The sequence below is a fragment of the Solanum pennellii genome, chromosome 8, assembly GCF_001406875.1.
Source record: "Solanum pennellii chromosome 8, SPENNV200".
Taxonomy (NCBI): Eukaryota; Viridiplantae; Streptophyta; class Magnoliopsida; order Solanales; family Solanaceae; genus Solanum; species Solanum pennellii.
The window spans coordinates 62,799,444-62,825,407 of NC_028644.1; the positions used below are offsets into that span (position 1 = coordinate 62,799,444).

The 25,964-nt window shown below is 34.2% G+C and overlaps 2 protein-coding genes across 4 annotated transcripts in view; one reads left to right on the plus strand and one right to left on the minus strand.

Moving 5' to 3' along the window:
- Window positions 1-1,232: 1,232 nt before the first annotated feature.
- LOC107027224 (uncharacterized protein At4g15970-like) lies at window positions 1,233-8,562 on the plus strand. The gene is made up of 3 exons (XM_015228404.2): window positions 1,233-1,660; window positions 6,697-7,068; window positions 7,878-8,562. The coding sequence occupies exons 1-3, from the start codon at window positions 1,277-1,279 to the stop codon at window positions 8,361-8,363; spliced, it is 1,242 nt and encodes a 413-aa protein (XP_015083890.1). The 5' UTR covers window positions 1,233-1,276; the 3' UTR covers window positions 8,364-8,562.
- Window positions 8,563-8,863: 301 nt separating this feature from the next.
- The window catches only part of LOC107028380 (TATA-binding protein-associated factor BTAF1), a 31,590-nt gene continuing 14,489 nt past the window's right edge, over window positions 8,864-25,964 (minus strand). For 2 of the 3 annotated variants that reach the window (XM_015229422.2, XM_015229423.2), the window contains 15 exons: window positions 20,724-21,149; window positions 20,180-20,623; window positions 19,934-20,053; window positions 19,374-19,856; window positions 17,083-17,621; window positions 15,291-15,783; window positions 15,137-15,205; window positions 14,256-14,360; window positions 13,947-14,171; window positions 13,615-13,875; window positions 13,485-13,534; window positions 10,793-10,902; window positions 10,638-10,720; window positions 9,497-9,706; window positions 9,228-9,398 (listed from right to left, as the gene is read on the minus strand). In XM_015229422.2, the coding sequence (XP_015084908.1) occupies window positions 9,228-9,398; window positions 9,497-9,706; window positions 10,638-10,720; window positions 10,793-10,902; window positions 13,485-13,534; window positions 13,615-13,875; window positions 13,947-14,171; window positions 14,256-14,360; window positions 15,137-15,205; window positions 15,291-15,783; window positions 17,083-17,621; window positions 19,374-19,856; window positions 19,934-20,053; window positions 20,180-20,623; window positions 20,724-21,149 (3,789 nt within the window). Of the gene's footprint in view, window positions 9,399-9,496; window positions 9,707-10,637; window positions 10,721-10,792; window positions 10,903-13,484; window positions 13,535-13,614; window positions 13,876-13,946; window positions 14,172-14,255; window positions 14,361-15,136; window positions 15,206-15,290; window positions 15,784-17,082; window positions 17,622-19,373; window positions 19,857-19,933; window positions 20,054-20,179; window positions 20,624-20,723; window positions 21,150-25,964 lie in introns of all 3 variants that reach the window. The other variant, XM_015229421.2, reaches the window with a different exon arrangement.

Below are 25,964 nucleotides of genomic sequence, written 5' to 3' on the forward strand. Positions count from 1 at the left end.
TAAATATCAGGAGTTAATAACTTTGATGGTCACTCAACTATCAATTGTTTTCACAGAAAGTCACTCAACTAATATTTCTTTGTACAGAAAGTCACTTAACTTTCATTTTCAACTCAAAAATCACTCAATTATAACTTCTTTGCACAGAAAGTCACTTCACTTTCATTTTCAACTCAAAAGTCACTTAATTATAACTTCTTTGCACAGAAAGTCACTCAACCTATTTAATTATTTTTTCATTAAAATTTAGTGACATGAATTTTAATTATTCACATAAATTTTAAGAATCAAATTAAATATATATATCCATTTAAATCATTTAGTGATCCGCCCATTTAATTCAACCCGCTAAAAATATGATATTAAACATTTTATTTTATCATTAATTCTCTAAATCATTCCCTATTGAACATTGAACATTTCATTTTACCATTAATTCACTAAAAGAATGTGGGAACAAGGGAGAATGATTTAGGGAATTAATAGTAAAATAAAATGTTCAATATTATATTTTTAATGGGTCGGGTTAAATGGAGCGGGTCATTAAATGGGTATATATTTGATTCTTAAAATTTTGGTTAATAATTAAAATTTTATGTCACTAAATTTTAATGAAAAAATAATTAAATAGGTTGAGTGACTTTCTGTGCAAAGAAGTCATAGTTGAGTGACTTTTGAGTTGAAAATGAAAGTTGAGTGACTTTCTGTGCAAAGAAGTTATAATTGAGTGATTTTCTCTGAAAACAATTGATAGCCGAGTAACCATCTAAGTTATAACTCTAAATATCAGGTAACTCTGTTACCAAATGAAATAACCTTATACTATTCAAAATAATTTAAATATACACTATTTTATGAGTACGCTCATTTAATTATATTTTGACTATGATGTTTTGGGACAAATTTATCCTTTAATTTAAATAGAGGGAAACTATGCATCACTAGTACCCCTATAATGTGACTTACTGTTGAGCCAATTATCTGGTAATTTCTTTTTCTTGGTTAGTTACACTAGGACAAAAATAATTAAATAATTTGAAGTTTCATGAGTGAAAGGTACAAAAATCTAATTTTTTGAGAATTTGAATGAAAATCAAATTTTCAAATTTGATTAAATTTTATAATTAAATAAATAATTAAGAATAAATTTAGAAAATTTACTCTTATAGTCAAATAAATATTTATTGATAAACTTATAAAATTTACTCTCACAATATATGAAAGTTAGTTTAGAATAGAGAATATTAAGTGATAGTTGACTAATATACATATATATATGTATCATTTGTATTGCCAAAAGAAATCAACTCTCCAACAAGAATTAATGGCAAATCTAGAGGGAGGAGGAATCAACAACAACTTAGATGATGAAGAGAAATTGTTGAATGAAGTACCTAGTGGCATCCACCACAACCACCATCAACAAATAATTTCTTTACGTAACGTTGTGAAATTTTTTCTCTTGTTTATCGCGATCACCCTTTCATCTCTCCTTCTTTATCACTCTTCTTCTAATAACAACTCTCTCCAATTCTTTCCTAATCACTCATATAAACATGCTCCTTCATTTGCTTTTGACTCGAACTATGTAAACACAAATGGCTCGGCAGCAGGAAATTCGCTTCATGGCTACAGTAGTAGGGCCGCAAATGTTTCAAAAGTAAGTTTTCCTCTCTTCACGATCTTTTCAAATTGTCTGCATCTTTCTCTTTGATATTAGAACTTGAACTTGTTTTTATTAAAAAAATTTATTATTGTATGTATCTGTTAGACATGAATTGCTGACACGATCAAAATCACGTTTATGAGTGAATGAATTAAGAACAAACCTCAAACATGATAAAATCTCTTTTGAAAATTAAAAAAAATAAATAACCAAAACTTCTTGAAATAATTATACAATAAATGATAATTTCTTTGTCAGACAAATGCATTTACTTAGATAAATTGATGAACGCACGTGCTAATTAAATCCCAATTAATTACAACCAAATCTGAATTAACTTTCATTATCATACTTAATTTCTTTATTTTATTTTCTGATTAATCCATTATTGACACTATATATGGTTGATAATGTCATTATATTGAGACTTTTAAGGTCATTATATTTTTTCAAAAAAGTGTAAATGTCACATCTATTAAATCAACCAATGAGGAGAAGTTAAAAAAAAAGTATGCTAATAAGAATGAATATTCTTCACGCATTTCCAAAGAAGAATAATATACGTATGAAAATAAGCAGACTTTTCAACGTATCAACTCTGTTCGTTTTGAATTATCTGTTTTTATTTTCTTTTTACAAATTTTTGAAATTTAGTTTTTAATTATTTTATTTTTTAGTTGTATTTTGATATAAAATCCTTTTGGTGAATATTTACTCTACTATGAGATTATGAGATATTTGTAGCTTCTAGGACAATTAATATTGACGGTAAAAAAAAAAAATTAATTTTGTGTGGACTTTAAAATGACAAATAATGTGAGACTTTTAATTTTAAAAATTACCACACATAATTTGAGACACGAGTACTATTATTATCTCCCTATATGACTATATCAAATGAATTAATCATGCGTAGGAATTATCAATAAATAATTATAAGGAAAAGAAATTGTAGGTCTAGTAGACTTTCAAAAATTATATTGAAAGATCTATTATAATAACTAAAAGAATAATAATAATAATAACAATAATAATAATAATAATAATAATAATAAGCTTGCTTTACTATTTTATTGATAGAATAATCTTCTCAAATCGATCAATTAATTCTTAAAGAACAAGCTCAAATCAACCAATTTTTCTCTTCAATAAGTCATTAAAATTATATATATTATAATCCTACACGCATTCCCTATTTAAGAAGAATAATCTACGTAAAAAATAGCAGACACTTTTAATGTATGGCCCAACTTGTCAATATTCTAGATCAAGTAAAAGATAAAAAATATATAGCAGAATTTCAACATTTGTATCAATATAGGTCGTGGTGCTGTTAGTGACAGACCTAGAATTTCCGTTTAGAAATGGACCTTTAAATTCTTTTGGGGGTTAAAACAACACTTTTAGTATGTTTTTTAAAACTAAAAAGAAAAGTAAAAAAACTTGAAAACAGGACTAAAAAAAAAAACTGAAACTAAAAAATGAAAAAATAAAATGGCATCATGGGGAATTGAATTGGTAACGTGAAACTCAATTTCAAAGAGACTTATCACTGCATCATCAATTTTTTTTTGTTATTAAAAGGGTTCTATATATATATATATATATATATATATATATATATATATATACATATATATATATATATACGAAATATAGAAAATTTCCTTACATATATCGTGTAATTTTTTTGCCGAGGGGGTTTGGGTGAATCTCTGGACCCAACGTGGGTCCGCTCTTGGGTGCAGTGGTGGAACTGTTTCACCCTTAATCAGAGGTCTCAGGTTTGAACCCTATATACGTAGAAAATCATGTTGTGAGTGTCACCCCGAATGAGTCCTGTAATACTCGAATTAAATTTTATCAAGACTTCAATATGAATTTCGGATCCGAGTGGGAAAAAAAAGAATATCAAACATTTATAGTGGAAGATTTATTTTTTAAAATAATATATGACTATTCTTCGTATTTCCTTTGACGAAATTTCTCTCTAACTATTTTTTATTTATACTTAATAATAACTAGAATACATTTACACCCTAATTTTTAATTTAAGAGAAGTATCGTCTCTTTCTTTATTAGTGAAATAAAATTAAACTAACTATGCTATTGTTGTACATAATTATTAATTCTGGGGATTAAATTACCGCCCTAAGCTATACAGCAATGTAGTTTATGTACAAAAGTATATTAGATAGCAAATATTTTATCGTAAATCTTATGAAAAATACTTTATCATAAAATTTGTAGAGAATCTCTTCAAAATTTAAGGTATATTGAATATATTGTTTTTAAGAATATTTCACCCAATGTATCAATATATCCCTCGAAATTTAATAAATTCTTTTAGTATAAATAAAACTACGAGCACAGATGATAACAAAGATTAACAAAATGAAAACTAAAAACAAGATAACATAGAATGAAGGATTATACTTCATCTTCTATGTCTAGTATATAAGCAATAAAAATTAATAAAAGGACTATTTTAAGTTAAATATCTTTTATGTATTTTTGAAGTATTCGAATAAAATTTTAAGAAAAGTTTATAATTAGTACTTTTTTTAAGCTAAAATCTCTAAAGTTACGATTTTTAACTTATGAAAAAAAATAATAAGGTCATCCAAACCGACTCTTTTAACCTTCTAATAGCAAAAAAATGTCCCAACTCCCAATTAATATGGAAGAATACTTTGTTGAGAAATTCCTAAATGAAGAATTAAATTGACAATGAAGAAGTTATTAAAGATTATTTATCTTAAAGAGGGCTAAACCATTAAGGCTAATTAAATGTAGTCAAATGAATTGAATGCAAGAAATGCAAATTCTCTATCAAACTCCATTCACAAATGACAAATTAAATAGAATTTTTTTTTATATAAGTAGTATTTTTCTAACATATATTATATATTCATCAATAGTGTATATATGTATATTTTAGCTATATTGATAATTTAATTGATCGAACGATACAAATCAATACCGTGCATTATTAATCCATACTTAATGAGTCACCAAAATTAGTTTTTACGTATTTATTATTGGGCAACTTTCATATATATCAAATATAAAATTCATATTTATATGTTATAGCAAAGTTTGCATAATTGCACTTCATAGCAACATATAAATGTATAATTCGCTATACATATACAATTGAAGCGAAATAAAATGAAGTGTATAAAAGGAGAAAGAGAAAGAGACTTGCGTAGAGAATTGTATAAAAATGAAGTGTATAAAATGAATTGTATAATTATAAGTGTATAGTACGATTATGTACAATTTGAATTTGTATAAAATGAGAAAGAGAGAAAGGCAAAAGAGACTCGGGCAGGGAATATACAATTGAATCGAATTGTATAAAACGAGAAAGAGAGAAATTATATACAATTTGAATTTGTATAAAACGAAAAAGAGAGAAAGACAAAAGAAACTGGGCAGGGGAGTATTTTATTGTATAATTATAAGTGTATAGGACGAAAATATATGTATTTGCATGCGTGTATATACAATTTTCTTTCGCTTTATACAAACAGAAATGCAACTTATACATTTCGCTTTTGTTTGTATAAGTGAGAGGCGAGGGTGTCGAGCGAGAAAAGGAAGAGTGATGAGCGAGATCTGGAAGAGGGGAACAAAAATATATATATTTATACAATTTCCTCTGTTTTATACAAATAGAAACAAATTTTATACACTTGTATTTGTATAAAAGTGAGAGGAAGCGAGCGAGAGATGGAGCGAGAGGGGAGAGTGGCGAGCGAGAGTTAAAGAGAGAAAAGTGACTGACAAATAATTTGTTACGGGACACAATTAAATCAAGGATGATTATAACAATTATTTTGATTTATTAATTTATTATTATATATAATTTTTCCTTTATTAAACATAAGATACGTCAATCTCACAAATGTGACTGCCCCAATTATTTATTTATTTTAATTGTCCTGGATTTTTGAAGTGGACCACAACTACAAAAATGTCTATTCTTCACTCAGAAAAGTAGAAGAAGAATTTTCCAAAATTGACTAATAGCAAATATTTAGGCCATTATATATTCAATTATTATAATGTCTTCTTCATATACAAGTTGAAATCTTTTGTCATATTGCCAACTGCTAATTACCAAAATAAATTTTCCAAAAGTTAAAGGACCAACCATATTTGACAAGACATTATTGTAGACTGAAAGTAAAATGGACATCCACATTGGGTTGATGGATCAAATCTCTTTATTTTAGCATACGTTATAGATTTTGAAATTAAAATTTTGACGCTCTATACAAATTTTTTAAGTTTGATATTATTTTCTTAGCTTGTAAATTTTGAAAATTTGCGTTTTTAAGTTATGTTTGAATATTCTTTCTACTTGAAAAATATTTAAATTTTTGCAAGTGAAGTGAACTTTTTCCCAAAATATGAAAATATTTGAACGTCAACATATATTTCAAGATAGATTTTCAAATCTTGATTTTTTCAAACACTAAATTAAATTAAAGTTTTTCGATTTGAGCTCTGTATATGAAAAAAAATTATAATAGAGAGCTGGTCATTTGCACTTTTGTCACTATTTAGTGTTGGTTTTTAATTTTTTTTTCTCCCTCAAGGTAAATAACTTTATTGTAGGGTACATGTTTGTATTTTTTAATTTTGCATCATAATATTCCACAAGTTATGTGACGCGTATAGTTAGGTCACTTTGGCCAAACATAGTAATTGTAAATATACAAAATCTAACAGTCATTATGTATATTATATGTATAGGTATACATATTCTAGGTACATTGTGTATATATAGAACATGCATACTTATACTTAAATTTACCCAAGCTATAAATTCGAAAAATATTTTTAAAACTAAATCATTCAAAATATCCCAAATATTTATTATAACGGACCTTGTAGCTAACTAATAACAACAACATACTCAATAGATTTCACGATACAGACGACCTTACTTCTCCTCATAGGTGGAGAGAATGTTCTCGAACTTTGTAAATCATTAAAAAAGTTTGTTTATATTTTATCAGGATAATGAGCAAAAAAGCAAGTTAGAGGAAGTGTTGGAAAAAGCAGCAATGGGAGACAAAACAGTGATAATAACAACATTAAATGCAGCATGGACAGAACCAAACTCAATATTTGATGTATTTTTGAAAAGTTTTAGGGTTGGGAACCAAACAACATCACTATTGAAACATGTTTTAGTTGCATGTTTGGACCAAACAGCATATTCAAGATGTTTGGAGAAAAAACAAGTTCATTGCTATGCACTCACTACAAAAGATGTTGATTTCTCTGGTGAAGCACATTTTATGAGTGATGATTATTTGAAGATGATGTGGAGAAGGATTGATTTTCTAAGAAATGTTCTTGAGATGGGATACAACTTCATTTTCACAGTATGTATACTCTTCCCTTCCACTTTATCATTAACATTACTAGTACATGGGTAAATTTCAATTAGACGCGAATTACGATTTGTTTTAATTGAGCAGCTGAATAGTATTCCTATAAGACTATATTTCGATTCAAATTCTGAAAAAAACAATACTTAAAATGTGTTATCTCCTTCAATTATATGCATCTGCTTCAATAAGAACAAATTTGAAGCTTTACGACTTATTGAGGTTGATGCATATAATTAAAGGAGGTGACATATTTTAAGTGTCACGTAATAGACACTTGAGAACACACGAAAAAGCTTGAGGGTCGAATAGGATTACGTCATCATATGCTCTGGTGTTCAATTAAAATAAATCGTAATTTGAGTGTCTAAATGAAATTTACTAACGAATTTATATCTATTTATTAAATCTTAATAGTTTTACTTCTATGTATAGTTGTATACCAACCATAAAAGAAAATCATTAGACTATCATATGACCAAAAAAAAACATACTAGTAATTCCCAAACATAATTGGTGAACTAGCTAACCAAAAAAAAAAAAATTAGTTCAAAGTGGCTTCAAGAACATGTCATCCCTTGTGCTTTTCAATTGTTTTATGTTTGGTTGGTCAAAATATTTTCTCTAGAAAAATAAGTTTGTTAACGAATGAAAGAAAATGACTTTACTAGCAAAAACAGGAAATACAAGTTTCACAAGTACCGTTTTTTCACATTCATTTTATTTCTAGTTAGGGAACTATGTGTGTGTATTACTTTATATAATATAAAAGTTTTTTTTTTTGTGTGTGTGTTTGGATTTAGGATGCTGATATATTATGGTTTCGACAACCATTTGCACATTTTTACCCGGATGCTGATTTCCAAATTGCTTGTGACCATTACTGGTTTGATTCAACAAACTTAGACAATTCACCAAATGGAGGTTTCAATTATGTCAAATCAAATGAACGTACCATTCAATTTTACAAATTTTGGTACAAAGCAAGAGAGGCTTATCCAGGAAAACATGATCAAGATGTGCTCAACATGATCAAACACAACCCATTCATCAAAGATATTGGATTGAAAATTAGGTTCTTGGATACAGCTTTTTTTGGAGGATTTTGTGAGCCAAGCAAAGATCTTAATCTTGTTTGCACAATGCATGCAAATTGTTGTATTGGAATTGGTAATAAAATGCATGACTTAACTATGGCACTTGATGATTGGGAAAAGTATATCACTTTGAATGGGGATGAAAAGATGTTAAGGCCACAAACTTGGACTGTACCAAGAATATGTGGTTAAATATAATTCAGTATTTAAAAATATACTATTATCTTCCTTTCTCTGTTTGTTCTATTAATTTGTGGTTCATGCAAGTGTAAAAAATTACCTTTTTCTGTCTTTTCTCAATTGTTTTTTTTCCTTCTCTTTTTTATTCCCTTTTTTAGTATGTAACTTCTCTTATGTTCAAAGATTGCAAATTCCAACTATTTTTTTTCAAGGTATCTTCTGGATTTTGAGTGTTGTGTTGGTTTAGATACAATGTTTCTATTGATTGATACTTCAATTTTATCGTATCATTAAATTTATCATAAGGTAATAACAAGAGGCCTATTTTGTGTAATGATCGATTTAATGTGTAATCGTGTCATCGCCTTATTTTATCCTTTACAACCTCATATATCTTCATCACTGTCATATTGTTGACAGTTTGAATTCAGTTGAAACAGCAAAAATGTTGGAAAAAAGAGCTACTACTTCAAAATGTGATTTATCAAAAGATTAGAAAGAAAAAAAACAGGTCATAATGAAACCAATATTCATTTACGAATAATGAAAAGCTGAATGTATTTACATCATCCAAGATTTACAAATGTCAGCTTTCCTAACAGGGGCATCATCTGTGCCATCCCACAACTGTGCTCCGCTATAAACTATTTCTATGTCAATGGAGTCCAAAAATGTAATTCCCTGTCTAGAATTATCGCGAAAAATTAAAACGAAAACAATATAAATAGGAAAAAGAGAACTACCTCTAATCGTCAAAATTGTGGGCAGACTCAAAGAATGTACACTTTGTACATGGAACGCACAGCTGCATCATCTCATCACACTACCTTGTTCAGCATACTCTCCAATGCAATGCGCGCGAAGAAGCTTACATAATTAACCATTAAGCTTAGCTAAGAACTGGCCCAGGTTATACTCCTCTGTGTATTGTGACTGATCCCAAAGCTCCTCCAATCCTCCGAGAATGGCTTTCAATCCCTTCCCACTACGTGGCAAGATCGAGTCCACGTCAGATTTTTCATCAGTTCTTTTGGATCTACTGGCTCCCTGAGAATATTCGGCATTTGTCAGTTAAATAGCATGCATACATATCAAATTCTAAAGGAATAGAGAGATTATAGATTCAAAGCTGAGTGTTAAATCACCTTTTTGCTTTCAGCCGAAGTAAATAGATCAAGTAACTGGTCTGTATTCATTGTTTTCAAACTTGCATTCTCTGAATTGATCACTGCATTGGCAACAGACACTTTGAACCTTTGGAGACTCATTACTTTTTCTTCCAAGGTTCCTCGCATAATGAGACGATGCACATTCACAACTTTTCGCTGGCCCAACCTGTGAGCTCGATCCATAGCCTACAAAAGGATATAAATAAGTTATCCTGCTTTTCCATATCATCTTGAGCAATCAGACATGAGAAGGTTAAACAAGAATGAATGCCTGACTAGATCAACACAGCACAACATCAACAACTTGCAATATATTAACTCCACATCTAACAACCCAACATAGATATGTATTATCTGCAAGAAGTAAATCAATACCCAAGATAACCATAAATTTGGCAAATACATCCGTTTTGTCTTAAAATTTAGGATTGATAAGTACCAAATCCTCAAAAGTAACAGCAAAAACTAATCAGCGTCATTTAAGACTAATTTACAGTAACAATGAACAGGGTAACTGTTTTTGCATTCGTTGGAAACTGAACCTGAGACCTCATGGGTCTCCACACCCCTTGGGTTCTTTCTAGATTATCACTTATTCTATTAATAATCTTGTTTCCAATATTGAGATTAAAATTGGGAGGTAGATACCAAATTATCACGTATGCTCCACAAGTCATTCTTCAGGCATGGGATAAGTAGGGACGTGGGTGGATAGCAAATAACAAATAACCTCCATACTTTATCGCAGACTTGGTCTTGCCATCTAAGAAGCAGAACACCTAAAATAAATAAGAGCTTGAACAAGCTCTCTCCCTCCTTACAATAATCCAGGGATATTGATAACCAAATAACAGTAAAACAAAGTCAAGCAAGAGTAAGAAACACATAACCTCGACATAAGATTCAAAATTAGTTGTAGTGAGATGGAGAGACTTTCTCATACCTACCATGCAAAATTTTCCCCCATTCTCCAAACCACAAAAGGAAACCAAAACCCAGTGGCAGTAAGTACTTTTTGTATTTACTGGGCTAAAAATGAGCCAAAGAATTATGTGGCTTATGGTTCTGGACAATATTCAGGGGAAAAAACTGCAAAGAAAAGGTTAAATCTCTATACCTGGTGATCTCGCATTGGATTCCAGTCATGCTCCATGAACACAAGGGTATCAGCTGATGTCAGGTTCAAACCAAGCCCACCAACTGCAAGCAATTTTCGTACGTGAGCGCAAGTCTTCAACTTTATTGAAACCATGCCAAAATGTAGAATCATACCATGTGTAGTAAGCAATAAAACGTCTATAGTAGGATCCGAATTGAAGGCTTTAACAATGTCAAAGCGCTTTTCTGGTTCAACTGATCCATCCAGCCTCAAGTAAGTAACACTGCTCAAAAAAGGAAGAAAATCTCTTTAGTTACTGAGTTTCAAAGCACAAGGAACGGACTCAAATACTTCAAGGCAGTGTTCGATTAAAGTAGGTTCATCACTGATCCTCTACTTTTCCAGTTTCAAGACCTTCACATGTGCACTAGTAAAACTATTAATTGTGAAAGTCAATATATGGCATACGAAGTCCAATTTATATCCAGAGACAATCTTGGATACCAAAAATGACTGGACGCTAACAAAAGAATTTCCAGGAGCAACAGATCAGAAATTGCTTGCATGAAGGTCAGAACTTTCCAGGTTTAATAAAGTAACATGGTAGAAACTGTATGATATTTGACTGAAGTAGTAGCTCATTTTGATGAACAGTCATGACTTGGAACCAGCTAGAGTCAAAAACATAATAAAACTTCATTTAAACAAGAAAGGCTAAAATCATAAGCGGACACCTAAACTTGTCTGCATCTTTTAATTAGACACTTCAACATACGTTTTTTCCTCTTAGACACTCTAACCGGTTAAACACATATATACATATTAAACAGAAAATGACTACTGGTCCAAATAACACAGTACGTTCAACTCACTATCGAGAAGTGTGGCAAAGGGAAATAAAAACGATGACACGTTGCATAAAGGCCTAAAAAAGTTGTCGGAAAATTAATTTTGAGTTAGAAAACAATTTAACAAATTGAAAAAATATTTCAACAACAAAAAAAAAAGAAACCCTATCCACCCAATTTTACCCTTCCTCCCCATCAGAATCGCCCCTCCCTTCTTCCCTATCAGTGTCGCCCCTCCCATTGACATCCCCCAAGCCACCTGATTTTTTCCCCAGGTCTTCCCCTCCCCTTCTTATTCCTCCCCAAGAACCTCTTTCTTCTTCATCCACCATCTAAACCTGTAACCAGGCCATCATTGAAATGTTAGCATACATCCTCTGGAGTTCTTGTTGATAAAAATTCATCGATGGAGGCTGAGAATGCAAACTTAATGAAAAATAGAAGTGATCCGATGAATTTTCATGGAGAAGTTACAAATGGAGGTGAACGGTCACTAAAAAATGGTGGTCTATGGTAGACTTGAAAGAAGAAGAAAGAAGGGAACTATTTTTAAGAAAATATAAATGAGAAAGAAGAAGTATATTGAAAAATAACACTATAACATTGACATCAGCGCGAGGTGCTTAATAGTACCCATTTGGTAAGATTGGAGTGTCTAACAGGAAAAGAAGTCTGTTAATGTGTAAAAATGGAAGATCTGGACAAGTTTAAGGGGGCACTATGACTTTAGCCAACAAGTTTATAGGTGGTTATGTTTCTCTCCCAGGCACATCTATTGAACAACTTATATGACTTTAGTCTTATGATTGACTGAAATTTTATTCCCAGTATAAGCAATCCAAGAATTTATACCACATCATTCTTTAATCATCCTATTATATCAAGGCAAAAGAACATGGCAAAGAAAATGACAGAAGATGAAGATTTCGCTGGACAAGAATTTTGAGATTGCTGATATTTTAATTATTATGTTCTTTTGGAGGATGGAGAACTTGTCCAAACGGGAGAAAGAGAAATGGGCTTAACTTACATTACAAATAGAAATGGATACCTAACTTATCAAAGAGACGTTCTAGTTAAACACACAAGGAAAGAAGAGAGAAAAAGGTCACGTGATTAAACTTGTGTTAGGAATGGATAATAAGAATTAACAGAGGGATGTTTTTGGTCAAATTTGAAAAACTTAAAAGGCTGTTTTCAGTTAATTGAAATATTGTAAGGATGAAGTTCAAGTTATGGTGAAACATAAGGGAAAATTTTGGTCAGAACCTCTTTATTATGTCTTACTTCCTCCAAAAAAAATTTTCAGACAATATCTAAGTTGCTCAGACTTGGGTGCAGGTGTCCGATATAGGTGTGGATCTAGACGTTGGATCCTTCATGATCTAAATTTGAAGACTAATGAATACGGATTTGGCTAAAATAATACAAATATCTAAACGTAGAGTAATACTACTTTATGAGATATTATGCGGAAAGCTTGAGAGAAAATAATGGTATGAGGAGAATCCTGAAAGGAGATGAAGGAAAAGGAGTGACACCCAAACTATATACAATGTATCCCATTTTTCATTCAGCTTTTCTTTTATTACAGAAACCATTGCATCTAGCCGGACGGAGTTGTTCCGTCGATTTAGGTCAAAGTACCTAAAATCAGTTGATCAGATCGGGTACGGATCCCACATCCACACCCATGTCGTGTCAACACGGGTGTGGCACTGAATGTGAAGAGTCCGAGCAACTTAGGTCAATATATAACGTATATGTTTATGTAAAAGAAAATTGCCACTATAAATTGTTTCAACATACTAGTACTAGCCCCTAATATCCAAAAACCTAATCATGACAACCAAGAATCTGTCCACATGATAACCCAAGAAATAAATTAAAAAGATGCTTCACAGCTTCTGAAAGTAAGTGTGACAGATATTCACTGGAAATGGATATGTAGGAAGGTTCAGTTTAATTCAAAAGGAAGTTACAAGAACTAAAAAGAAAAGGATAGAACGATTCTTACTTCTTCATATGATTTTGAAACAGGTCTCTCTCAATGATGTCCAACAAGGCCTGCATGGTTTGGGTTAAATTCCACGCCAATACAGAAACAGAATACATCACAAAGTAACTTGAGAAGCTCAAGGCGTTACCTTATGTTGTGCAAATATCAGGACTCTGTGCTGTCCCACACAAATAGTGCCTTCAGAACCTGAATCAACACCAATTCCACACTCTGAAAGGATCTCCTGCAAGGCAACTAGTTTGGGAGAGTGTTGGAGTTGATGGAGTTCTGAAACAATGTCAGAACCAGGAGAGAAGAGCTCTGACACAACAGATGAGAGAGATTCTGAAACTCTCTCCCCAAACACAAGCAGAGGATGACTACAAAGTTTAAGCAAGTATTGAAGTGCCTGAAACAAGAGAGATATTAGACCAGAACCATAGAAGATATATTCAAGATTCAAGACTATTCTCAACTTACCTGGAATACATGAGAAGATGCTTTTGGTAAATCTTTTTTTTGGCTCTCATCTGATTCATTGTGCTTCACCATGCTGGAAATTTCTTGTCTTACATGTGAACCAGAAAATTGTTCATAGAGTTTTAGCTGAACAGGACTCAGGTCACAGTATCTATCCTGAATAATTTTCTCTGGCAGATCAGATAAGACTTCATCTTTAGTCCGGCGAAGGAGAAAAGGCATCACCTGTCAAGGAAACTCTTTCAGTTCGAGTCTAAATGAGAAGTAACCCGATCTGAGAAGGCTATATGCAAGGAAAAATGAACCCACCTGCTTGTGCAATGCTTCCATAGCAAGCACACCTGCTTCAGCATCCTTGGCTGCACATTTGGGATCCCGGGCAGCTAGTAGTGGTTTACCGTAGGAGGCATGGAACTGTTAAGTTAACAAATAAAGCGAACTGTTATCAACAACTTTTGATCAAAAAGAAATTTGTAACAACACAATAAAGTTTCACTACAGCATCCACATCAGATTCTGAAAGATACTCATAACGCCCATATCAACATGATAGGGAAACCCCACTTACGGTACCAAAAGCAAAGATCACAATGCTTCATATGACAACCATGAAACAGTTCCAAGGGAACACCATACTTGCAATCTGTTTTCTTTTATGGTGTTGTCATGGCCAAATTAAATCCGATGTATCCTAGTTAGAAATATAGCATACTATAAGACAACTGTTGCCTGCTTCCTTCCATACATACCATTTGCACTCCTACAATAGTAAGTTGCTATCTACTAATGAACTCTTCAAACAGACACAAACAGACATAAATCAAGCTTCCAAAAGTGTCTAAGGAGCTTGACGATACACATGCAGTTAGCTTGAACGGAACACTCTCCCTGCACAATGCAGACCCTATGAATAAAGAGTCCTAAATTTGAGGCCAATTAATCTCAATTCATTTTTTTGTTGTGAATGTAAAGAGATAACGTGAAGGGAAGAAGAGTGTGGATTGGTTCATGACTATGGAAAGTAGTACGAAAGCTTCCCTGTGTATACCTCCCATCCAGATCCAACTTTTAGGAGGCACAAGTTGAACAAAAGCACTAAATTATAGGACACATTGAACAACATATGAATCACAGAAGAAGTGCAATTTAACTGACTGAACTAGTAAGAAAGCTTAAATGATGTAACTCACTTGTCTTTCAGTTCCAAGAAACCCTGGCATAAGAAAGTCGAAGAGTGACCACAGATCCAACACATTATTCTGCATTTTAAGTCAACTTATAGTTAGCACCCATTTACCTGTTGTAAAATATTCAGTTGTGGTTGAACTAATAACACAAATTTACCTGTATTGGTGTTCCACTCAGAATGAGGCGGTGTTGTGCCTTCAATTGTTTAACAGCTACCGTTATTTTAGACTTAGAATTCTTTATAATATGTCCCTCATCTAGAATGCAATAGTTCCAAAATAGTTGTCTAAGATGATCAACATCTTTGCGGATAACATCATATGATGTCACAATAACATTATGCTGATTAAACTGAGACCGTAGAGAACTGCGTTCTTGAGCAGAACCAACATACTGGAGGGTGGTAAGCAAAGAACCATCAATAAACTTCTCTATTTCATAAACCCAGTGGCCAACAAGGGTTGAAGGGCATATTATCAAGGATGGAGGTAGATCCTGGGAACTATTTAGAGCAATGTGCTCTGCTAAATCAGATGCCACAATTGCTGATGCTTGAAGGGTCTTACCAAGGCCCATGTCATCACATAATATTCCGTGAAGATTAAAGCGCTTCAAAAATGCCAACCAATTTATACCTTCTTGTTGGTACCTGAAAGCATAAGAGAGAATCTTTTTTTGAGAAAAGAACTAATTAACATAAGAGACAATCTTGGACCAAAAAACTATTAAAAGGTTATGTAGGACAAATTGAAGTTCCATCCCCTTTCTTTTTCCCCTCTTTTTGGGTCTTCCGCGAGGGGGTTAGCTTAAAGTATTCTCGTGTTTAAAATAAGGCACCAAGGTTATATGGCCATCCCACAAGGAAACTAATGCGTAAAAACAAAAAGAGAAATCGAGCTGAAATAAAAGCTCCCCTTCACTTGAATTTGAGAGCAGAGGAAGTCGCCATTATTATTACCACATTCACTCACCAACAGGGACCTAAGAAGCAATTTCTTTCAGATGGCATATTATCAAACAAGACAGATCAGCCTTGTTAAACTGTGTTTATTAAATCTCTTCCCAGTGGTGACTAGAAATGAGCTATCATGTTTCTCAAAAGAACAAATCTCACAGGACATAGTTCTCCTTTCTGTAACTATGTGATCAAGTTGTGTGGCTGTTAGAAACAGATGAACTATGGACAACATGAGGAAAAAAATAATTGTAGTACACAGATATACAAGAGCAAAGCATGGACTATGTTTCGGATTAAAAATGTAACACTTGGTCACTTAAAAGTGGATGCTTATTTTGATGACCGTGGTATCCGGGCCAGCTTTCGCACCTCGACAAATTACACAGGATACCTACATCCTCCCACCAGCAACAGGTACAGAGGGTAATCAGGTAGAATGAATGATCTTGTCTAGCAGTCCTCAATGGCTTACTTAACACAAAAGCAGGCACAGAGAGACCATTTAAAGCTCAGTAGGTGTTTGTGTTGCAAATAGTGCTGTTCATGCATACTGTTCATATGACTGCAGCATTTCAATTACAGAAAGAACACCTCATTAATAGGTATCCTAAGAAAGACCTTGTCACCGTCCCCCCGTCCCCCCCACACACACACACTTCATATTGCACGTTGTCAATGTTCAAATGCATGATATTCTTTTCAGCTATTTCTTTTGGCACATTCCAGTGCTAATCATCCCACAATAACAAAATGAACCTTAAAGCATGATGATAAATGTGACTTTGGTCCCACTAACCCTTTTTATATGGTTGGAGAGAAACCAAAACAACGGAAAAACAAGGTAGGAGAAAGAGAAATATATAAGTCTCTGCAGCAAGAGACCGAAATATTAGTTCTTTAAGGAAAAAAAACAAAAAAGCTCAGCACAGGGCAGGCATCACAAAATCACATTGCAGATACTTGAGAGACAATCAGTGGCTGTGGAGTTACCTTCTCAATGTCACCTTTAGTTCAGTTGAGAGCTTGTAATCGTCTATGTGAGAGTTGTCAATTAGCTGCTCCAAAAATTTAACATCTTCTTGACTTCTTGATAGGTGTTCACTAAGACCAACAGGAGGAGAAACACCACGTGCTAATGGAAGTAGAGGCACAAGGGTGGCAAAACTATGTGTCACACTCTGTCTGACAGAATGATCTGAATCACTCATACACCTCAGAAGGGGAACTACTAATAGGGGAGCATATGGAACCAACTCGATACCAAGTCCCTGGACAAGCAAACTGACAAGCATGCCAGCTCCTTGTTTAGAATGTACAGATGTAATGTCACCTAACATAGGAACCACATTCTCAATAACTGAGCCCATCACATCCAATGTCATTGACTTGGCCATGGTTGTAATACATCTAGATGCAGCTAATCTCACAGCAATATGTGAATGACGAACACATCTGAAAATGCATGGAAGGAGAGTGAGGAGTTTCGGTCTTAATGTCTCATCCAGCATCGGTGCAATGGAACGGACCACCTGCCACTCGAAGGAAAAAGAGTAAGAAGACAACGACAGTGCTTAAGTCAAGGAAAATATCATGAGAGTGTCCAACTGAAATGAGAACGAAACTGATCAGGCTTCACAAATAATTTTGGATCAGTAACAAAGTGGTGGCAAATGCCAACTGTTAAATACTCCCTCTGGCCCCTATACGTGGCGCACTTACTTTTTTGGTTTGTCGCGAGAAGAACGTCAACTTTTTCGATAATTTTGGCCTGTTTAGACCTTAAGTTTCAAATGACTTTTTTTCTTTCTCAAACTTTGTTCCTAACCAAACAGTGCCACATAAATTGAATCGGAGAGAATACATTTCTGATGAATTTGTTTCTGGCAAAAACTTGCAGTTGTGCTTCCTAGAGGCAACAAATATATAATGTCTTAAAGGAACTATTTATTTGCCTTTCAGTTTGCTTTCCTTCCAGCAAAATACCCCTAACCGATGTCAGTTAAGCAACAACACTTGTGAATTTTCTTTTGTAAGCACAAACTGCTCAACCTTAGTGGCAGACTAGTCACATCTCTTCTACTGTTACCTGTATAAGCAACTTACACACTCCATCGCGAAAAAGATGACATGATTCAATCTTCACAAAAGAAAAAGTTTTTTTTTCTCTAGATTCAAACATCTCTCAATTTTAGTTTTAAAAACGGATAATTCCAGAAGCTACGTGAAAAGTACTGGAAACATCTATAGAAACTATGATCAGAGAGGAATTCTGGTTGTTCTTCAAATAGTTAAGCAATACAAAAACAAAATGAGGAAGCATTGGACCTTCAAAGATCGGCAAATTTATAGGACCTTTAGTTTTAAGAAAGAGAACTACATTTCATTCTTCGTTTCCAATATTTGAGCTTAACTGCTGGTTCCCATCCACTCTATTACTCAGTCATGGTTTTCTTCAAGGCTTATTAATATAGACATCCTTTAGGAGTAGATAAAGTAGAAATGAATAATACAGTTACGAACCAACCCAGAGAGACTAAAAAACTCCTTCAAATTCCAACCAAACGAGATCATCTTACTTCGGTTATTGAAACCCAATATTTGTGCACTTCTCTTCCTTACAAAGGAAAACCAAATATTTGTAACAAATTCCTAACCACCCACCCCAAAGAAATAATTGTGAGTCATCCCATAATAATCTACTAAGAGAAGGAATTACAGTTTCAACATTTTTTATGATAACCTAAGCAAAGATATCTGCTTTATATAGGTATTAACATAAATAAAGAGTAGTTAATCCTTTTTTCACAAAGAGAAGAGGAGTCATCATGGCATCATTACCTAACAGAAGGACACAGAGGACTGAGATCACAATAAAGGGTAGCTTCACAAAGAGAATCATTTTTCTAGTAGAATCGCATTCTCTGGTCCAATTGTTGTTAACCAACATAACATTACTAGTGTCCCTACTTGCTCTTGTAAATGATCTTCAATGATTAGCGAATAAAATAAGGAAATATGGGAGATGGCTTCATTGGCCCTCGGGCATCGTTGCAGAAAAGGAATGGAACTTCTGTATTATTCCTTGTGCATAGTCCCTACGACATCAGATCAGACATCCATCCACACAAATGCATGACAAAAGAATTCATGGAAAGACATTTTTCCCTACATTTGCGAACACTTCTCTATACCAGATTTATTCGCTTTTAGGTTTCATTTGTAAGAAAAATGTAATTATCAAAAAGTGTAAGAAAGGAAGAATTACGACCAGTGGGACTGACCTGGATATTGTTAATCAAGTTCTGAGGATCCTTGACCAACTCAATAGCTTGAGAAAGAAGTCTTTCATCTTCTGCAGTCATGCCTTCAAGACTACAAGGCTTAAGAACTTCCACTACGCAGTCCCACAGCTTGGGAAGCTTTTCAAACAAAGATCCACCCAATTTTTCACATAAGAACTTCAAGGCAAGTTCAGATCCACGTCTACTGATGAATCCCTCAACCTTTGAACGGTCTTCACCAGGGGAGAGCATATGAACTTTTGATTTATGTCTATGACTGCTACTTCCCGAGGATAGAAGATCTTGCTCTTCAATTATTTCTATAGAATTCAAAATTCCGGCTTGAGGTGTCTCGCAAGGATCCATGCATGTCAAACAACATAGGTTCTTAATTAACTTATCATTTGGTCCAGGCTTCCGTCCCATACAACGATAGATAAGCTCTGCAAGAGCCTCAGCCGCCTTACTTTGTAATATCTCCTCCTTCAAAAATGAACAATTATGAACATGCAAATAGCAAGTGCTCTTTGTTCAGGAAATTTCAAACATTTAACACTTACCTGTTCTCTCTTAATAGAAGCCATCAAAGGTAATATAATTGGATTCAATTTCACGGGAAGTTCATTCATCCAGACAACAGCAGCAGCCAGTAAAGAAGAGACAGTAACATGCAAATTATTCTGTGAGTTGTCAAAGGAAATTACTGGAAGTTAGAAAATGATGTGATAAATCAGCAAAAGACTAAAGCTAATACACTTATCCAGTTAATCAGACAGCACTTATAAAGAATCACCCCCAAAAATTACCTGGACGCATTTCAAATACCCAGAAGTGGTCAAAAGCCTCTGTTTGAATGTTTCTAGTTCGTCCAGACTGTTCCGCTCAACAGGTTCCTCTCCTGTAGTATTAATACTTGAAAATTGAAGTTTAGATGCAAAAGTAATTGCATCATCTGCGCTGAGATTATCCAAGTCAACTGGGGTAGATGATAACAAATCTTTAAGCATTTCAGATGAATCAGTCGCATGGTACAGTTGACGAGCTTCATTGCGCATTTTATCATATGTTCTTGAGAGTTCAATGTAAGGAAGAAGAGAATCTTTCGTAGGAAACGCTGGATTAGTGCAGGCTAGCAAATCCAACAACCAGCTCCTAAATTTACTTGAGATGCCAGCGATGACCCCATCCATATCAGAAATGTTCCTGGTCTTCAGTTCTTTAAACCAAGAAATAAGCACCATTGAAGCTACCTGATTCACCATAAAAAACCAGTTTAAATTTGGCATATAGGGGAGAATATAAAGGAAAGATATGGAAAACAATGCTAAACACTAATTTAAGATTATGTACCTGTCGTTGAACTCCAGATAGAGAGGTAAGCGCCGTCCACAAGGGGTCAACAAAAAATTGCAAATAACCTTCACGCAGCCTAGAAGCTAAAATGCCCAAGACTGTGGCAGTAACAACGCGTGTATATGTGACCGACATGTCGACATCAGCACCCACCACAATCTTTCCGCTGCTAGTGGAAGCCTCTCCACTTTTCTCCAGCACAGTAGTGCCTTCACCTGAATCTGAGCATATGGTTTTAAGGGAATCGTTTTCTGGTTTCACAGCTCGCATCTTTGCAGCTGCTTTGAAGTGGCTTTTTCGAGGAAGCGCTACAGGCCAAAACATTTTTGCAGTATCCAATGATGAACCATATGGAGTAGTTGCTAACTCCAACCAGGACGGAAAATATGCCTTCGAAGCATCTTCTAAGTCTTCCACTGGGCACTAACAGTAATCGAAATTGATATCTCAAATTATCTTTTATCAAGTAATAATTTTGATATTAATAGGGCATAAAAACGAAATAGATATCTCAAATATAAGAAGATCAAATAACTATGATCAATATTCTCATTTAAATCTAAAAGGGAAACTTACATAAATATACTATAATAAAAAAATATTTACCATTTATAGCAATAATAGTTTTTTTCACTGTTCACTTTTAATTCATTTATAATACAAGTTTAATACATATTACAAAGAACAATTTATTATTCACATATAATACAAATTTTAATGATGAATAATACATTTATCACACATTTTAATACACTTATAATACAATGTGACAATTTTTTACCAAATAAACATGATATATTTCAAAAAGCAATTATAATTCATATATATTGCATACATAATTCATTTTAATACATATTACAGATTTAACAAAGCATTGTTATAAATGGTAATAAACAAAAAGTATCGCTAAAATTAGTAATTATTTTTTAAAATGTATTAATTTATGTAATTTTTCCAATATAAAATGACTTGCTGAAGGTTAATGATTCAGAAGCAGCAATCCTGTTTTCTGATGCATATTTAGCCTCCAATAAATAACAACATTGTAGCCCTAATTTATCTTATAGCCAATTATTCAAAGCTAGCATAATTGTTTCCTGGATAAGTTGATGCTACCATAATTACATCATTATCCTATGCCAAACTGTTCTTCTCCTGCCTCCAAACACATTTTAATATGAAGAAAAACATAAAGACACCTACCGAGATACTCCTTATGGGGATGAAGCGGCCAGCTCACTCACACTTTCTCCTTTATTTCTTTAAAAAAGCATCTTTAAAATTTCCAACGATTTAGAAGATTTATAGCTCTGTCTATGATTTTATAACCCATTGCAAAATAATGCAGTGCCAAACCATTCAAAATGTTGGATTACTCTAAAAGGCTCTTGCTTGACTCAGAAGAATCTCATGAGGAGGAATTCCAAATAGTCAACAGATGCTACATGTGCTTATGCAACTCAGAATCTATTATCACCTGCTCCTTCATTGCACAGTTGCAACAGGCCTATGGAATATGTTCTTCTCACTTTTGGACTCACCTGAGTCATGCCAAGATCATTGAGAGAGGCTTTTGTGGGTTGGAGTTCTTGGAAAGTTGGAAAGTCCATCAAGCAGATCTGGTCTTTGGTTCCAGCCTGTATTTTGTGGTGCTTATGGACAGAGGAACAGAAGATGTTTTAATGGCACCCAACTCCCATCTCTACCCTTAAAGCAAGATGTTGACTGCTCATTTTGGTTGGGTTAATCTCTCTCCTGTACTTAGTGCGATTCTTTCCTGGAAATTATTGCCTTCATGGAAGCTGATATTTTCTTTCTTTTGTACTCCGTTCATCTACATGATGCTATGTTAATGACATTCTTTTACTTCATAAAAAAAAAAGATTTATTAAGCTGCTTGGATTAGAAATCCATTGTCAGAGCCATCCTCATACTAAAAAACCCTACAAGTAAGAGAACCCAAGAAAAATTTATCTACGACATGGACCAAAAAGTCAGAAGATGTCCAAAACCAAGTACGCGCATTACTCTTTTGCTTATGTTTCAGTACAGCTGGAGAAAAAGCATACACATTGCCACTGAGGACCTAAATCACTTGAAGAGCTTCCATCTTCCCCCATGTCTCCCTCGAACAGAGAGAAACAAAGGCGAAAGACACCTTCCAGGACATCTGCATATCCCCTTTTCAAGCTTACTCCCAGAGGCCCAAAAAACCCCAACCCCTCCTCAAAGAAAATAAGAAAATCCAGACAGTAAGTCCCTAATGATCACTTGTCTTGGAAGAGGTTCACTTGAATGACAAAGGAAGATGATTAAAACACCTTCTAAACAATTAACTATAGGGAAAGTCAAATTACTGTTTTTCCTCTTTAGTACATCAAAAGCTCAAATGATTGAGCACTTAAATCTGAATACAAAATTCACATCAAATTATACCTCAAATAACATAAAAAGGAAACAAATAGGCACGCTCTACAAAAGAAAAATCATACTTATTAGATAGAGAAGAGGATCAGAAACTTTTGAGAGACAGTATTAAAGAAGCGGTGTGGACTTTCTACAAAGAGCTATATAAAGAGACTGAGCAATAGAGACCAGATCTCAATCTACATGGAGGAACAAAAAATACTGTCGAGGAACAGGCATGGCTGCAGAGACCATTTGAAGAAGAGGAAATTGTGAAATGTCTAAACATGTGTGCTATGGAGAAGGCTCCTGGTCCAGATGGTTTCCCAATGGTTTTATTCAAGACTTTCTGGGACACCTTGAAGAAGGACATCATAAATACTGTCAATTTTTTCCACACCAGCCAAACTTTTGAGAAAAGCTTCAATGCAACCTTCATAGCGTTAATTCCAAAGAAACCAAGTGCCACAGTGTTAAAAGACTACAGACCTATTAGTCTGGTAGGGGGGATTTTACAAAATCATAGCTAGAATTCTAGCTGAGAGGCTCAAAACAGTGGTAGATAAGCTAGTCAACAACCATCAAATGGCATTCATAAAGGGAAGACAAATCATGGATGTTGCATTATTAGCCAGTGAGTGCATAGATGCAAGAAGGAAGAATGGTATTCCTGGAATAATGTGTAAGCTTGACATTCAAAAAGCTTATGATCATGTGAACTGGGACTACCTCCTCAATATCCTAAGGCAAATGAGATTTGGAGATAAATGGGTGAAATGGATGGAAATTTGTATCGAAACAGTTAGATTCTCTGTTCTTGTGAATGGTGAGCCTATTGGGTTTTTCGCCTCTGAGAGGGGTTTGAGACAAGGAGATCCCCTCTCTCCTTTCCTATTTATTTTAGCTATGGAGGGGTTTGCCAGAATGATGAGGATTGCAATCCAAAAGAGTTGGATCACAGGTTTCCGGATGAACAACAGAATGGGAGAGGGTAAGGAGATATGTCATGTATTTTATGCAGATGACACCATCATATTTTGTGAGCCAACAGTGGATCAAATTAGGTTTATCAGACTAATTTTGATACTCTTTGAGAGTGCTTCAGGTTTGAGAGTCAACTGTGGAAAGAGCAGCCTTTTTCAAGTTTTGGAGGTTCCTCAAGTTCAGTGCTTGGCCAACATACTAGGATGGTATGCCCCTAGGCTATAAACACAAAGCACTAGAGGTATGCAATGGGATTCTAGAGAAAACTGAGAGGATGTTAGCTATGTGGAAGGCCCAGTACCCATCAATGAGGGGTAGATTAAGCTCTGTCCTTGATTCACTACCTACTTATGTGATGTCACTTTTTCCAATCCCAGCAAAAGTGATAAAAAACTGGATAAGATGAAGAAGTAGTTTCTGTGGCAAGGTAATAAAGAGGGGAAAGGTTACTGTTTGGTGAAATGGGAAACAGTGTTGCTTAGTAAAAAAGATGGAGGTCTGGGAATCAGAAATCTAAACCTGCAAAATGAGAGTCTTCTATTGAAATGGTTATGAAGATACATCAATGAGGATAAGGCTTTGTGGAAGGAAGCCATTGTGTCTTAAGTATGGTGAAGCCAGCCCATGGTGCACGGAAATAGTAACTGATACCTATGGAGTGGGAGTATGGAGAACAATTAGAAATTTATGGCAATTAATGGAAGACAATATTTGCCTCAAGGTTGGCAATGGAGCAAAGACAAAATTTTGGAGAGATAGGTGGTTGGATCAAACTCCTTTAAAGGAGGCTTTCCCTAACCTATTTCTCATTTGTGTAAACCCAGAGGTGACAATCCAATAGTGCTGGTCCACACAGGGGTGGGATATATCTTTTAGGAGGCGTTTAAATGATTGGGAGATAGAGAGGGTAGCCCTGTTACTGGGAAAAATAGGGCAAGTTTCTATTAGCACTACAGAGGTTGATATACCTCTTTGGAAACACAATGGTAACGGGATATTTTCTGTAAAGGGTGCCTACACAAGAGGTCTCCAGGTGAAAACAAATTGTCAATTGCAAGTGGAATTATTTCTAGAAAAGCAGCATTCCTACCCAAGTTAAGTGCTTCACTTGGTTGGTTATCAAAAGGGCCTGCCTTAGCCAAGAAGTGCTACAGAAGAAGAAGAGACAATTGGTTTCTAGGTGTTTTCTGTGTATGGTGACTGAGGAGACAAACAAGCATCTTTTTTTGCACCGCAAGTACACTGCTCAGATGTGGAATTTGTTTCTCAACATTACTGGTTGTAGCTGGGCCATGCCTGAGTATACATTAGACCTTCTTAGCTGCTGGATCAGAAGAGGGGGAAGTAAGAGCCAAAAGAGATGGTGGAGATTGATTCCCTCATGTATATGGTGGTCAGTATGGAGGGAGAGAAACGACAGGTGTTTCGAAGATAGGTCCAATCCCATTCATAAAGTCAAATGGAATTGTATTGAATCTTTACTCAACAATTATGTATAGAAGATACTGATCAGATTATAGATCTAATAGGAAGTATGTAGTTTAAGTTTAACTTTTTGGTGGTGGCCCGCATAGACAGGAGTTCATTTTCATAAGAAATTAGATTGAATGACCTCCAGATATGTTATCTTAGAAAAGTCTCTTCTACTAACATAGAATAGTATCCTTCTCTATCCTGATCACCTCCAGATATGTCATCTAAGAGAATGCTATTATTATCATGTCATCATAAGAAAATTTACAACGATACAAATATCAGATTTTGATTAAGACGATAATGTTATCATAGCCATTTACAGAATATTTGTGTTGATGCAATAAAATATAGCACTGCAAAGAGTGAAATGCT

Bases quoted from the DNA above. Each gene is read 5' to 3' on its own strand.
- LOC107027224 (XM_015228404.2), top strand. From the start codon at position 1,277: ATGTATCATTTGTATTGCCAAAAGAAATCAACTCTCCAACAAGAATTA. The intron at 1,661-6,696 runs GTAAGTTTTCCT...ATATTTTATCAG, and splicing joins GGGCCGCAAATGTTTCAAAA to GATAATGAGCAAAAAAGCAA. The intron at 7,069-7,877 runs GTATGTATACTC...GTTTGGATTTAG, and splicing joins GATACAACTTCATTTTCACA to GATGCTGATATATTATGGTT.